This window comes from Thunnus maccoyii, chromosome 11 (assembly GCF_910596095.1).
Source record: "Thunnus maccoyii chromosome 11, fThuMac1.1, whole genome shotgun sequence".
NCBI classification, from domain to species: Eukaryota; Metazoa; Chordata; class Actinopteri; order Scombriformes; family Scombridae; genus Thunnus; species Thunnus maccoyii.
In genome coordinates this window covers 12,123,899-12,137,783 of record NC_056543.1, presented here as the reverse complement: position 1 = coordinate 12,137,783, position 13,885 = coordinate 12,123,899, and the positions used below count along the sequence as shown (strand labels likewise).

The window sequence follows — 13,885 nt, the reverse complement described above, 5'->3', positions numbered from 1 at the left end:
AGATCTATTAATATAGACCTGCAATAGCCATGAAGCGACAGACCAACGCCGGAGCAACTAAAGTGACAAGTGTCGGCGTAAAAAGTGAACAGCAGAAAATACCTCGGCTAACACTCAATAAACATTCAGCTCAGCTTTCAAATCTTCCCCGAGGCCGTGCAGCAGAGGTTCAGAGGTTCCTGCCTTCTTCCATGAAACATGCTGACTGTGTGAATCCAGGTGGAAAAGCACAATACCTTGCAGCTTTCGCCAATAAAAGCCACTTGAATCATGGCAGACTGATGATTACGTCTTGGACGAGCCAGTGCCGAGCTAGATGACACGTTTTCCGAACAACGGATACAGTTTTCCTTAGTCATATCTTGCCAATTTTGCTTTGAGGGATTGTCTAATGGAAAAATCTAAGGATGAACCTATACTGGCCCCGATAGCGACCCTTTAAAACGGATCAGTTATCAGCCAAACATCACTGATCCTCATTATATACTTCAATATTTTCTGTTCTACTTCATATATTTTCTGCAATGAGCTACTCATCACTGCCTGCGAGGGTTTTACAATAAATGCATTGAAATGTGAAGGCAGTGATATGCCTTTACGGTAAAACAGGATGTGGTTCTTTCTGGATGTGGCAGTTGCCAGCGGCACATTCTTAAAAAAAAGAATGATGGTGTGTGATTGTCTCCATTTACAGTTAAGGTGTTATGTTTTACAATAACAATTAACATATAAGAATGATCCCAGTTCAATGGAGCAAGGGAGTACATATTTTAAATTTGTGAAAAAGAGTTTATAGGTATTGGATCAGTACTCTATATCAGAGAGTAGGCTATAGGTATTGGTATATGAGGAGAAAAAGTTGAATCAGTGCAAGCCTTAACTTGTTACAGCGGCATCTGTGGAAATGAAATGCAGATGCCTGCGCTGCTATAGAAATTTTGCACTGCGTTTGAACTGTGGAAGAACACGTGTACTCTGACGCTGACAACTTATCTGCATGGTTCATTGGACATAAAGAGTACTCAGTACTCAGTTTGCAAATATGTCAACTTGTCAGTGGTCATGCTGTTGAGTCTGTGAATGATGGAGCCACTTTTTTTCTCCACTCAGTGGCAATGAAAGCCTGAGACGTTATCTGGGTAGAGTGATTGCATGTTAAGAAGGAGCTGCTAATATGTTGTGCACTCAGTGTAGAGGAAAATAGCACTTTGTTTGGGTGGACATAAACAAAGCCAAAATGACAGGAATACTTAGACAATGGATACTCTTGCCCCCCCCCCCTGCTAGCCAACCAACCCTCCTGGACCCACAATGCCCGCAGAGCTGCACGTCACAGCCCTACCAGCTGTAAGAGGGGGCAACGGATGTGAAACAACAAACCCAAAAAAATAAAAAAAAGGAGGCACCACTGACCAGCTTGGCCTGTTTCTCAGCCTTCTTTGCAGCTTTCTCCGCTTCCTTCTGCTGTTTCTTCAGGGCTTTCTTTGACGGGCCCTGCTGATCCTCCTCTGTTGCCCTGGAACAGGAAGAAACACACAACATAAACATTTAAGTCAACTTCCACCTTCTATTTCTCTTGCATCCCAGAAGGAAGTAGTTGACCGCCTGGGAAAACCAATTTTGAACCATCGTCATGTCTAGCTTTTAAGTCTGAACTGCCTTTAATCCCATTGTCTTTTAAAAATATAACAGGTGTAGCCTGTGCAAATGGAGGGACGTGGGTTGGAGAGCGGCTGAAAGCAGAGATTCCAGAGAGAAGATTTGTTTACTCATTTGTGAAGAACACAGACGATCGCATTTTGATAACTTTTTGTCATATCTGAAAGTAAAGGTGTTTTTACCTTTAAAGGTGTTTTGCTAAATGCAACACTAGTCACTAGCCTAGATAGCACGACGAAGTGTCAGAGCTGATAAGCGGCGGACACCTTCCTATAAAGAAAAGTGTGGTTTAGTAGAAGCAAAGGGATAGCAGACTGAATACAACACTACGCTCTTCAGTAGATGTAACAACGAGGGCACAATATAACATACGGGACGATAGAAACAAACAAACATCGATATACACACACATATATATCTCACAGGAGGCGCAATATTTGTTAAATGTGAAATGTGTGTTAAAACACCATTTTAAAGTAAATCTTGGGCTGCAGAGATGTCCTGGTCTACACATCATATTCTACAGACTGAAGAAAACATTTTTGTTTTGCTCAGATCCCTGCAAAAATCACACCATAATCATTTTATGTTTTTCAATGAAAATGAGAATAATGATGTTAAAAAGTATCATTCCCTCTAATAACACAAATCATATCACAATTGCACATCAGTCAATAATCACCATTAGGTGTTTTTTCAAAATCGCACTTTAGATATTTAGATTCTTATCCATTATGCAATACCATCAAGTAAGGCATCTGATCGGTCCCGACTTTATTCTGCAGCTTGACAGTGACGCCAGACATACAGCCAGAGAGATGAAGAACTATTTTCAGCGACAAGAAGAACGAGGAGTCCTACAACAGATGGTATGGCCCCCACAGAGCCCTGATCTCAACATCATGGAGTCAGTCTGGGATTACGTGAAGAGACAGAAGCAACTGAGATGCCAGAATCCACAGAAGAAGTGGCGCGAGTTCTCCAAGATGCAGGAACAACCCACATGTCAAGTACCTTGAAAAAGTATGTTTAAGTGTACCGAGGAGAACTGGCGCTACGGGCAAAGTATGTGCTCACACCAAATACAGTACTGATTCCTCTTAGGTTTCTTCTACTAACTGAACATTGTTTGAAGTTAATTGATAAATAAAAACTATTCATGGCATTATTTTTGAGAGCATCTCAAAACTCACTACTTTAGTGCCTAAAACTTTTGCACCAAAAACTACTATAAAAACTGTGTACGCTGTCAAAATCATTTGTATGTTCAACAATTTAATATTTTAACTTTGACGTTAGAACAACGCTCAACAAATGTGCCTTATTATTTAGTACATTAAAAATACTGCAATACAAGTTATTTATGGTGGCCAACATCAGTGCAACATTAAGGCAGTATCAGCTAATTACCGCAAAAGTGACATGTCTATTTTAGGTCAAAGCCTTGAAGGTTGTGAAAGATAATGGTGGAGTAAAATATGTGATCGCAGACTTAATAATCAAACAGACTGAACTTTGCACTCCAAATGAGCCTCGCATGAACTGTTGTAGACGTGGGCTAAGACTGCAGGTCAATGAATAAGTGCTGTTTGGTTTTTCTCAGTCCAGGTGTCCAGACCTCAAAGACGCCCATAAGCAACATGGGTTACTCATAGGAAACAACAAGGACCAAAGGCCCACTATAAATAGCTATAAAGTCTAAACAAGGAACTAAATTCACAACAGATAATGCCCTTGACTTCCGAGGTAAGACTTCAGACAAGGTTTAGCACTTTAAGTACTGCCAAACTGACACCACTATTTACAGCAACTTGCAGCCAAAGTCCTTGAATTTAAAATCAAAATGATATATTTTAACTTTTGGAAGAAAAAAAATGCATTAGGGTAAAATATTTCTTTATAACACCTAAACTTGAGCATCTACTTTTTGGTAATCTGCTCCAGAGCATAGCTGCTGCATCAAAGGAACTAACAAACAACCCAAACACACACACAGCATGAGTAGCTTACTGGTACAATCTGATTCAGCTGTGTTAGTCACCTGGACTGCACTCAGAGAACAAACTAGACCAAACAAAATACACTCAGGTCGGTTTATTTGTATGTATCAGTTGAATCTGTTAAACTGAATCAACAACCCCTTTTTTTATCTCCCAGGCATGTTAGATCAGTCTGACTGTCTGGAACAGCTAGCCACAAAACACCTACACTCTGCTGACGAAACAGTACAAACAAACAAACTTTGCAGCAGCTGATTCTTTAAACAGCTAAGTTAAGCTTATTATATTTGGTGACTGCCAACATTCGGTTAACACATGAACACATGATGGCATGGGCCAATGAGTTCATTACACCCCCAAGTCACAAAAATTATGATACCATAAAAGGACAATAAATGGACAGGAACAGTTAAGACAAAATGGTTGTGATATGCAAAATATCAGAAACATTTAAATATACTGCAGTCCAGGTCATAACAGTAATGTAAAATGTAAATTGTAATGCAAAAATCTCAACCGAACATGAAAGTTTTGAATCAGGTAGTATTCAGTGCAGGGTTGGTGTATTACATCGCATTACACCATAGAGGATTTCTGTTTTTCTGGTCACTCATTGTATTTTCTACATTAAGTTAAAGAGTAACTAGATAGCTAATTAACCAGACTGACTTGACACCCTTCCTGTCTGAAAACGACACGGTACGTGACCAGAGGGTAAACTGGCAGGAGCACAGAAGACAGATGTGCATAAACACGACGTGACAGGTTGAGGTTTGCCAACTTAGTAGATAAATCTGAACTTTTTATGATGTGTTGTATGTAATGAAACAGTTAAAGCGCAGATTGACATGGCTGAAGATATTATCAAGATATCCTTTTGTTATGTACTGTAATCAGTGTAATCATCCTTGTATAAGACAGCTTGCTCTCAATGCCCCCCCCCCCCCCCCCCCCCCTCTGTTTAAATAAAGGTTATATATGTGAATATATATGAATCAGAAAGTGATTCAGTCAATTCAGCATCACTGAAAATACATTTGGAAACATTTCATTCATATTCCACCTCTGAGTCTGCCACTAAGAGTGAAGTGAACCAAGTATAAAGGTGGACATTTCCTTCATATTAATCAAGCTGTAATAAGCCGAATTCACCAGAAAACCTAAAAGACTTAAAACAGGATCTTGTCACCTTTTTTCAGTAATTACACTCATATATCAAACACAGCCATCATAAAATGAGAGATTTTCAATGTAATGTGATGTCCAGACAACAAAATAGGTATTAACCAACATCGCCACGGCTCGTCCTGTGTTTGGTTTTATATTTCTGGTATTTTAAAGCATTTTCCTGTCATTGGCAAACTTTAACATGCTTCTACTTAAACTCATCAGATGACGCAATCTGCTGCATGTTAAGGCAATGCTAACGTTAGCTGGTTGCTAGCCGCACTGTTAGCGCTGTCATACGGCAGTGTGTGAGTGCTGTTGAGCTATGACATTAATAACTTTGACGCCCTTCTTACCCCTGGACTTCCTCTTTAGTCATTTCGAGTTATTTTTCTTGGAGAATGAGGAGAAAATGTTTCACGGCTGTTTGACAGAGAGTAGCACCTCATCAGCTGTTCACAGCATGGACGGCTACAGGAAGGAAGGACCTGTTTGGACGGGGCACCAAATACGCGGATGTTTTGGGATCCGACTGGAAACGAGTGAGTGGAGGTTGTTCCCACTGACTTATTCGTCCGGCTTCTACGTGGTCTAGACAAAATAATGTGAACACCTAATGGAAAATGACAGACATTGTCGGGCAACTTTAAAGAATCTGGGAGGATTTTGATTTTCTCAACGATATGAAGCAAGGCTCAGTGCTCCAAAGAGGCCAAGTCATATCTATCTATCTATCTATCTATCTATCTATCTATCTATCTATCTATCTATCTATCTATCTATCTATCTATCTATCTATCTATCCATTTGATAAAGTACCCTCTAAGGTGCCCCCAAAGTATGGTAAAATGCCCTCTAATGCCTGCACAAAGGAGAAAACCTACAGAGTTCTGTAATGACTGTCTAGTTATGGGTAAATCAGGATTAAATGCCCTATAGGTTGCCTTTATATGTGAGAATCTGGAAGAAAAACCCTCATGGGTTCCCTTTTAGTGGAAGAAAATGTGATAGTGCCCTGTAAGGTTCCCCCAAAAACGAGAAAACAAGATGTGCCCTTTAAATGAAGAGGATGTAATGCAGTCAGTGCTATATGAGTTGCCATTGTAATGGGGTGAGCTGGAGGTTTGTGGTAGAGGCTGCTTTCCCTTGAGCAAACGGATGTGGCAGTGAATGTGCACTGCCTCTCACTGACAACATTTATGTCAGTGAGAGGCAGTACCCAGGGAAGTTAATAATATAAGTAATATAATATTTTGGTTGTCTGTGTGAGGTGATTGAAGGCTAAGCCAGGTGTAACTGATAAATTTAAGAGAAGTCTGAAACACCATTGTTCCTAAGATGAATCATACTTGGATCAAGGTCACTAATGAACTTTGCAATAATGGCAGAATAGTTTTGAATATGGTTAAAGGTGAGATGGAGTCTAGAAAATAAGCTCCACATTAGGAGGAGGTTATGAGAGGTGTATAATATGATTTTACATTAGATTTTCTTTATCCTGGGATAAAGGCCTCAGTTTGCTTTGTAATGCTCAGTAAACCTATTCACATTGAACTCTACCAGCTTCAAGTGTATTTTTTGAGTCTTTCTCTTGAGTTTAATGCTAAGTTGTGGGTGACTTGAAGATTTATTGGCCCATCTGAAGATTTCCCATGACAAGTTCTGTATGTGTGCCCTTCTAGTGAACAAAAAAGGGGAAATTACAATTTAGGGTTCCCCTGAGTCTAACATACTAAAGTGAAAATTGGGTGCCTTTTTCATTGAAAAAACGTGCCCTTTAGGGTGCACTGTATATGAGAAAAACATGTTAAAGTGCCCTTCCAGCGAAGAACATGAGATACTGTGCCCTACACAATGGAGTAAACTGGCAGTTATCATATGAATTATCAAATCCTTAATGTAGGCTGACCATTTGGAAAATAAAGCACCCTTAAAAACATGTAGTTGTTGTTGTAGCTGACGTTATTCCATTTAGTTGATTTGGTACAGCACTACTACAGTTTGCTCAGTCACAACCCCTTTAGATTGTTTTAGCTAGATACATACTTAGCCATCTCTATACTAAATATTTGGTACAAACTGGAAATCACCCTTATGGTGTAGTCTTCTTTAAGGAAATGATTAGAGTATTCTTTATTCAAAATGTGTTTACAACCCTATAGCTTGGATTAACTTGCACTTGTAGAGAGGAGGATTAGCATTGGGTTACCCTACAATTACAGAATGCCAAGAAGAGACAGAAAATTGAAGACAATACAAAGGGATTTGCAAAATGCAGCTAGAGGCAGTAAGGGAGGAGATGAGAGAGATGAAGTATGTTTGCATTAGCCATTAACGATTAGAGGGATGCCCAGTAGGACTTAAACCTCTGCCTAGGCATGGTAAAAAGTTAAAAATAAATGTATCCTGTCATGAAACTGTTATGAAATCTGGAATCTTTTACGTAACCCTGCTAACAGACAAACAAACGGAGAGGCATGCAAGCAACTTCCTTGATAGGGGTAAAAACATATAGACAAAGGCAAGAGGGCTAGTGCAATTCTAGTGCTGTATGTCAGTGCCTTACCACGCCAAGGAAGTGGAAAGGCATGATAAATGTCAGAGCTGCTCAATCTTTCAAGGATGTTTGCCAATTTTTATGACATGGAAGACGACAGTATTGTCACTGAACCTAAGGAGTCCCACTTTTTCTATGCTCTCCCTACCAGCCATGTACAAGCTATGCTTACAAGCTGACAAAACTCCTATAAATATATGCTACATAGCCAGAGACAACTGCATCAGTCGACCAATCATTCTCCAGATTCTCCAGCCTTTGAAGAATCTGGCTGTCAGATCTTCTGCTGTTGTCCATTGAGAGGGACGTCCCAAGTGACCATAATGAGGTCATTAACATTTTCAAACTTATGGCATAAAGAATTCTCCTTTTATTCCACAAACCTTGCTTCTCGCTTCCATGACAAGAAAAAAACAGCTAATTCTCAAAATGTTAATAGTTCTATGTTTCTACTACAGATGTGTTTGAGAAATAAACATTTAAAACGTTACCCATTCCCTGTATTTTATTACAAAGATGTTTGCAAAATAAATGTTTAAAAAGTAGATCCTTTTTAATACTGAGGTGTGGTTGTCCTTATATTCTGACTCACGCTGTAAAATGTCAATCTTAACTGGGGATGTAGCCTTTTTACCAACCCTTCATCGTTGTTCTCTTCTGATGGGGGCCCATTCAATACATCAGGTGCCCTTTATATTTTTTCACCCCTGACCCTCAGACAACCTGAGTCTGAATGAATTGGTATAAAAAATGTCAAAATTGATGGATGAAATTAACATTTACATTATATATATATATATAGGTGTTGATAAATTTGTCTGACTAACATATAGTGGTGTAGAGGGATATATTTTGTCGACATTGCATGTGGTGAGTCTCTCTATTTTCAGTTTCACAAATTATCCAGACAGACAAATAAATATACCAAGTATGTGTTGTTAATACCACTTTGTAGACCAGCTTGGACATATGTTACTCTGTGGTCGAGAATGTGTTTATCTGACGGTCCCTTAATACTGAAAAACCATGAATAGTACAAGATAAAGAAAAATTACATTTAAAAAAACTGAAGTAACTAAATCAACATGGTAGCAACACCAACAAAAAATGCACACAAACACATGGTATTAACACTACTATTAACAAGTGACCACGATGTGTGGTCTTCTTATGCATCCAGGTGAACATGTAAGTGACATAATCCAGGAAATTAATTTCACACCTTTAGTCCAGTGCACTAAGTGCAGTCAGGTATGAAGTGACCTTTGCAGGAATGACCATGCATGGCGAGTGATGGTGGTTTGAATACAGTGGGGGGTCATCAAAGCTTTTCTCAGGCTGTTGGCCACAGGAGCTCCTGATGCAGGAAACAGTCTTCCTGCTGCCACTTTCCAACCAAAACAATGCACCCATTAGAAAAGCAGGTCACTGCTGCCCAAAAGGAACCTTTGGTATTTACAGTATGTTCCTTCCATCCTGAGTTTGCAATAGCCTTTTACAATGATTTCTGCACTTATAAAAAAAGAGTATTTTGGGGGGGCATTTTTGTCTTTGTTTGACAGTTGAAAGTGCAGGGAGACAGGAAACATGGAGAGAGACTAAAAATGCAGCGGCAATGCAACGGTCCGTGACCATGTACATTGCGGTTATGTGGTATGCATCTGGCACTACTCAGAATTCATCAGTGTATCTCAACCACATAATTTAAAGGAGGCTCCAAACAGACTGGACAATGGTGTCAAGTTCCAGTTTGAAAATCAGCTCTTGGATGCACACTGGTAATGAATCACCAGTAGAAACAATTTCCTGTCCTTTAAGCTTTGGCCTTTAAAGCAGTAAAGCAAACATGAAACACATACTGCAACATATGCACGCGAGTTTGTTTTTACTAATGTTGAAAAGGTTGCATTTTTCCCACATTGAGCAGGAAGGTAACACTGATGTTTTGCAAGATATCAGATGATGCATGCAATGTGTGTATTTGTAGATGCATGTCATTGAGCAGTGAATATTTTGTCATCACACAGACAGAACAAAAGCTTTAATTATGAATGAAAGCGTGCCTTTGTGGACCCAAAGGTTAATTCCCAAGGGGGCCATCGCTACTTAAGATGTGTGCACTCAAGTAAGCACTTTGGGCAATTTGGATAAAAGCATTGTCCATATCTGTTTTTTTCTATGACAATGATGGTTAAGTATTTGTTTAAATGATCTGAAATACATATCGATAATCGGTCAAATCAACAATGACAATGGAAATGACATTTGTCCTCCTGTCAATCTGTCCACCTTTGACAACTGTTGTACTGTAAAGCACATTTGTCTCTTTGTATACTTGTGAACCATCAGTTTATTGTGTAACCCTACTATGAGCATGCCATTACAATTCTGTGTATGTTGGTTAATATGATCCTGATGCCCTCAATTGAACATCAAGGTGTCCTGACAGTGAATGAAGCAGATGAGGAGGATTTAGCTGAACACAGTGAAGTGTTAATCACAGATCTCTTCTTGCACGGGTTGAGGCAGTTGGGCTCTCATGCAAATTCTGAATCATTTGGGAACATTTCCAACTGAAAAGCCCCCCTTGTTTTATCTTGTTTTAATGTGAGAAACTAGAGCTCCAAAATATCCATTGACCCTGTGCCTTGATGGAGGTACTTCACACCTTTTTTACATGTAAAGAAATGGAAATGTATCTCCATTGGAGTCTTGACTGAATGCTGCTTTGCACAGCGGCCACTTGATGACTCTATTCTCCTTGACATCTATTGTTGCTTACTTCCTTTGGTCTGCAACTTGAATATTATTCTGTCACCAGTCTACCCAGATTAAATCTGTAGTATGTGCCAATAAAAGAGCCCACAGAAAGACTGATACAAGTATATGATCAAAACTTGTAATTTTTATCTTGTCACTATATAATTCCAGCTGATTTAATGATATATTGCGTTGATACTCAAAAAAGACTATATCTGCCTATTTGCATCTTCAGAATATATAGTCTGTGTTTTGACTACTATTTTTATTGTTTTGTGAGTCAGGGAATGGCTAAAATGACCCATTGACCCATTCTGTGAAGCAAATGAGGATAACACTTGTTTACAGGCTACACATAATGAAGGCAGTATATCTTGTTAACTGAAAAAAGAAAAAAAATTTCAAAGGAGAACTTAACATGCTATTTTCTTTGTTAAGGAGCCATATGGGTGCAAATTATAACTGAAGATTTTAGCTTTTGTGTTGTGGCTGCTTAAGATGTAAAAGTGCACAGATGTTCCTGCAATTACAGGGCCCGCTAAGTCCTCCTTCTGCTTTCCAGCCAGATCAGGTGGAGACATTTGTGTTAGGGTTAGGACCCCCACACCCCTCCCTTCAACCCACACACACACACACACACACACACACCTCATCCCCCAACCCCCAACCCCTGAGGGGAAGAAGAGCTGGTTTGGGTGAAAATGCACACCACACAATCATTATGAGAAGCATTGATTTTTTTATTTTTTTACATAAAAAAACATTTAAAAGGGTAAAAAAAGCAGCATGCAGTTTCTTTCTTTTACAAAACTTCCAGTGTGAATGACAGCAATAAATAATAGCTTTCAGATAATCACACAACTTAAGTGCGAACATACAAATGCTACAAACTATGTACAGTTTCCAAAAGCAGCTAGCATCCCTGAAAACAGACAAGGCATTCAATGCCTAAACTTTACTACAGCATCACAGTTTGCAAAGATGAAATGACTCTTGATTGTAAAGCTGAATGGAAATGAGGCACTGCCTACGGTTACAATCTGCTTTGAGGAACATAAAAATTACAAAACTTTCAGTGAAAACCATCACAAGACACACAATTGCAACAATGCAAACAAATCAAAATGTATAAAAAACTTTTTTTTCTTTTTTACATCTGTACAAAATGTAGTAAGTTCTTTGAATTAAAGCTTAGTTTTTTTTTTCTCTCCTGAGAGTTTAAAGTCACAGACTCTGAGGTTGACTGATGTTAACTTGTCAAAACACTTGAGGACTCGGACTCGGTTGACACAGATGAAATTTGCCCTCGCTTTCTTGCCATGAGATTCACCTTCTGACTTGATCTGCTGCTCATAGTCAGGGCGCTCTTGGCCGACTTCTTGAACTTAACTCCCAGGAAAGCATAGAGAATGGGGTTCAGGCAGCAGTGAAAAAAGGCCAGGGCTTCAGTGACAGAAATCCACTTATCCACTGCTTGTTCCAGTTCACAGGAGCGGGGGACCACGTTCAGCCTCATGAGGGTGTCCAAAAAGATGCCCACACAGTAGGGCAGCCAGCAAGAGAAAAAACACACAATGAGGATAACTGTGGTCTTCAGCGCTTTCCTCTTCAGTGTCTGGCCCTTGACGCCTTGCGACAGCTTGGCGATGATGATGCAGTAGCAGATGAGGATGACCAGACCAGGCAGTATGAAACCCACCAGGATTTGCTGGAAGCGGAAAACAACTGTCCATATGAGAGTGCCGTTCTGTGGATAGATGCGCTGGCAGATGATCCTGGAGTCACCAGTGCTCATGCTTTCATTGAAGTTCCAGGGGATGTTTGAAGACCCCATGTTTTGTGTCCTGGCAAACACCAGGTCAGGTACAGTCAGCACAACTGCAGGGAGCCACACAGCCACATAGATCACTCTGCTCGCAAGCAGCTTTCTTGTGGCTTGGCTGTTGGTGGCCCGCACAACGGCCAAGTATCTGTCTAGACTGATGAAAGCCAGAATGAACACGCTGCTGTACAGGTTGACTGTGTAGATCACGTGCACAGACACACAGAGGAAACTTCCAAAGTACCAGCTGCTGGCTGCATCCACAGCCCAGAAGGGCAGCGTGAGGACAAACAGGAGGTCAGCCACAGAGAGATGGAGCCGGTACTTGTCCGTCATCGTTTTGACCTTTTTCTGGTAGCCCATGACAACAACGACTAATCCATTGCCAATGATCCCGAGAATGAATATTATTCCGAAAACTGTGGGTAGGAAAATCTTGTTGAAGCTGCTGCTGAAAGCGCTACCACATGGCTCCTGGAGGTCCATGCCAAAGCCTCCAGAACCCTCTGACAAGTTGTCAGAACTGTTGTCAAAGAAGTAATATGAAAAGTCGAACTGTAAGAAAAAAAGTTGTTGAAAAGTTAGAAACATTTACATCTGGGTAGATGTTTACATCACATAAACAGCTCAAAGTAAAAATGTCTGCTAACCTGTTTCTTACGTTAGAGGTGTCTTAAACTTTGACCTAAAAAATGGACCTCGAATTCTTAACTTACAGTTGCTGATTTTAATAACGGGTGTATATTTATTAGAAAAAAGTGATTTATAACCTGACTTATAGCCACTTTACACATGTACACTCGGGACTAAGTTATTATTAAATACAATTTATCTATATTAATTGCCATTTATAAAAACAACCTCCAGCACATATCAGGTTAGAAAAATAACAAAAAAGAAACTTACCCCTTCCATATCAGGCTCCATGTTAGCCACTCGTTGATAATGTAACTTCGGCACTTGTGTGCGCGTGTGTTCGCATCTGAAGCAAGGTGATCCGTTGTGAGTGAAGTCAGACATACATATCCTACCGCCGCTTCCCTGCGCCCGCCCCTGAGGGAGGAGCACTGTCAGAGAGTACAGTCCCAAAACGGCTGACTATAAAACCAACCGCTCAGCTTGTGGTGAGGACATCAGTTTGTGAAACATGTCCAAAAAAAAAACAACAAAAAAAAAAACAACTACTGTTATCATGTTGTCTTTCAAAACGGAAAAAAAACCTTGCGAAGCTAAAACAAGCCTCTGGGGACATGGCAGAGGAGGGTCTGGTGTCTAAGAGTATGTCATCATTATTTGGCTACTGTGAGAAATTATTTCACGGCAAAAGGTTTAAATGGAATATTTCTTAAAGCTTCCTTTGTATCAAATCTGACTTCCTTTATGCAAAGTATTTTCCTTCATACAATAGAAAATAAACAGCTTCACAAATAAGAGCTATACTAATACTTTGCATTGTGGGAAGAGGACAGGTAGGCTACATGAACTGTTATTACAGAATTATCAATAGAGATAAAATTTTAAAATAGAAAAATTCAACCAAGAAAGTACATATAGGAATTTAATTTGGAGATAGAAGTTGTGTGGTACTGGTGTGGTAATGTCATTGTTAATGATCTGACAGGAATATAGGTGATACCACAGCAGGCAAGCATGCTATTAAGTTCAGTAAGGCCACTAAAATGTAATAGATACTATATCAAGTCTCCACAAAAGTCCCTGCAGGGAAGTTATTGGAAAATTAGAGCAATTTTAGGATTACACAGGCTTGTCTGGTAACATATCATCAGCTCAGCATCTTCACATTTCGCTCTGCCCTCCTCATTCTGCACAGAGAGAGGCTTGACATTTAGATGGGCTGTTGAGGGTCTTCTCTCAGCCTCATATTTCTCTCTACAAATCACTTTATAACAGCGTCTGATG

The 13,885-nt window shown here is 39.8% G+C and overlaps 2 protein-coding genes across 3 annotated transcripts in view; both read right to left on the bottom strand.

Moving 5' to 3' along the window:
- Positions 1-5,346, bottom strand: part of dars1 (aspartyl-tRNA synthetase 1) — a 32,027-nt gene extending 26,681 nt beyond the window's left edge. The window contains exons 1-2 of one of the 2 annotated variants that reach the window (XM_042425829.1): positions 5,183-5,346; positions 1,414-1,516 (exon numbers count right to left, since the gene is read on the bottom strand). In XM_042425829.1, the coding sequence (XP_042281763.1) occupies positions 1,414-1,516; positions 5,183-5,205 (126 nt within the window). In that variant the 5' untranslated portion in view covers positions 5,206-5,346. The remainder of the gene's footprint in view (positions 1-1,413; positions 1,517-5,182) is intronic. The other variant, XM_042425830.1, reaches the window with a different exon arrangement.
- Positions 5,347-10,879: 5,533 nt separating this feature from the next.
- LOC121907067 (C-X-C chemokine receptor type 4-like) lies at positions 10,880-13,014 on the bottom strand. The gene is made up of 2 exons (XM_042426404.1): positions 12,872-13,014; positions 10,880-12,520 (listed from the first exon to the last, which is right to left on the bottom strand). Exons 1-2 carry the CDS (start codon positions 12,983-12,985, stop codon positions 11,393-11,395), a joined length of 1,242 nt encoding a protein of 413 aa, XP_042282338.1. The 5' UTR covers positions 12,986-13,014; the 3' UTR covers positions 10,880-11,392.
- Between the last annotated feature and the right edge of the window lie 871 nt (positions 13,015-13,885).

Excerpts from the sequence above, each read along its gene's own strand:
- LOC121907067 (XM_042426404.1), bottom strand. The coding sequence starts at position 12,985 with ATGTCTGACTTCACTCACAACGGATCACCTTGCTTCAGATGCGAACAC. Across the intron at positions 12,521-12,871 it reads TGGAGCCTGATATGGAAGGG|TTCGACTTTTCATATTACTT; the intron begins GTAAGTTTCTTT and ends TTTTTCTTACAG.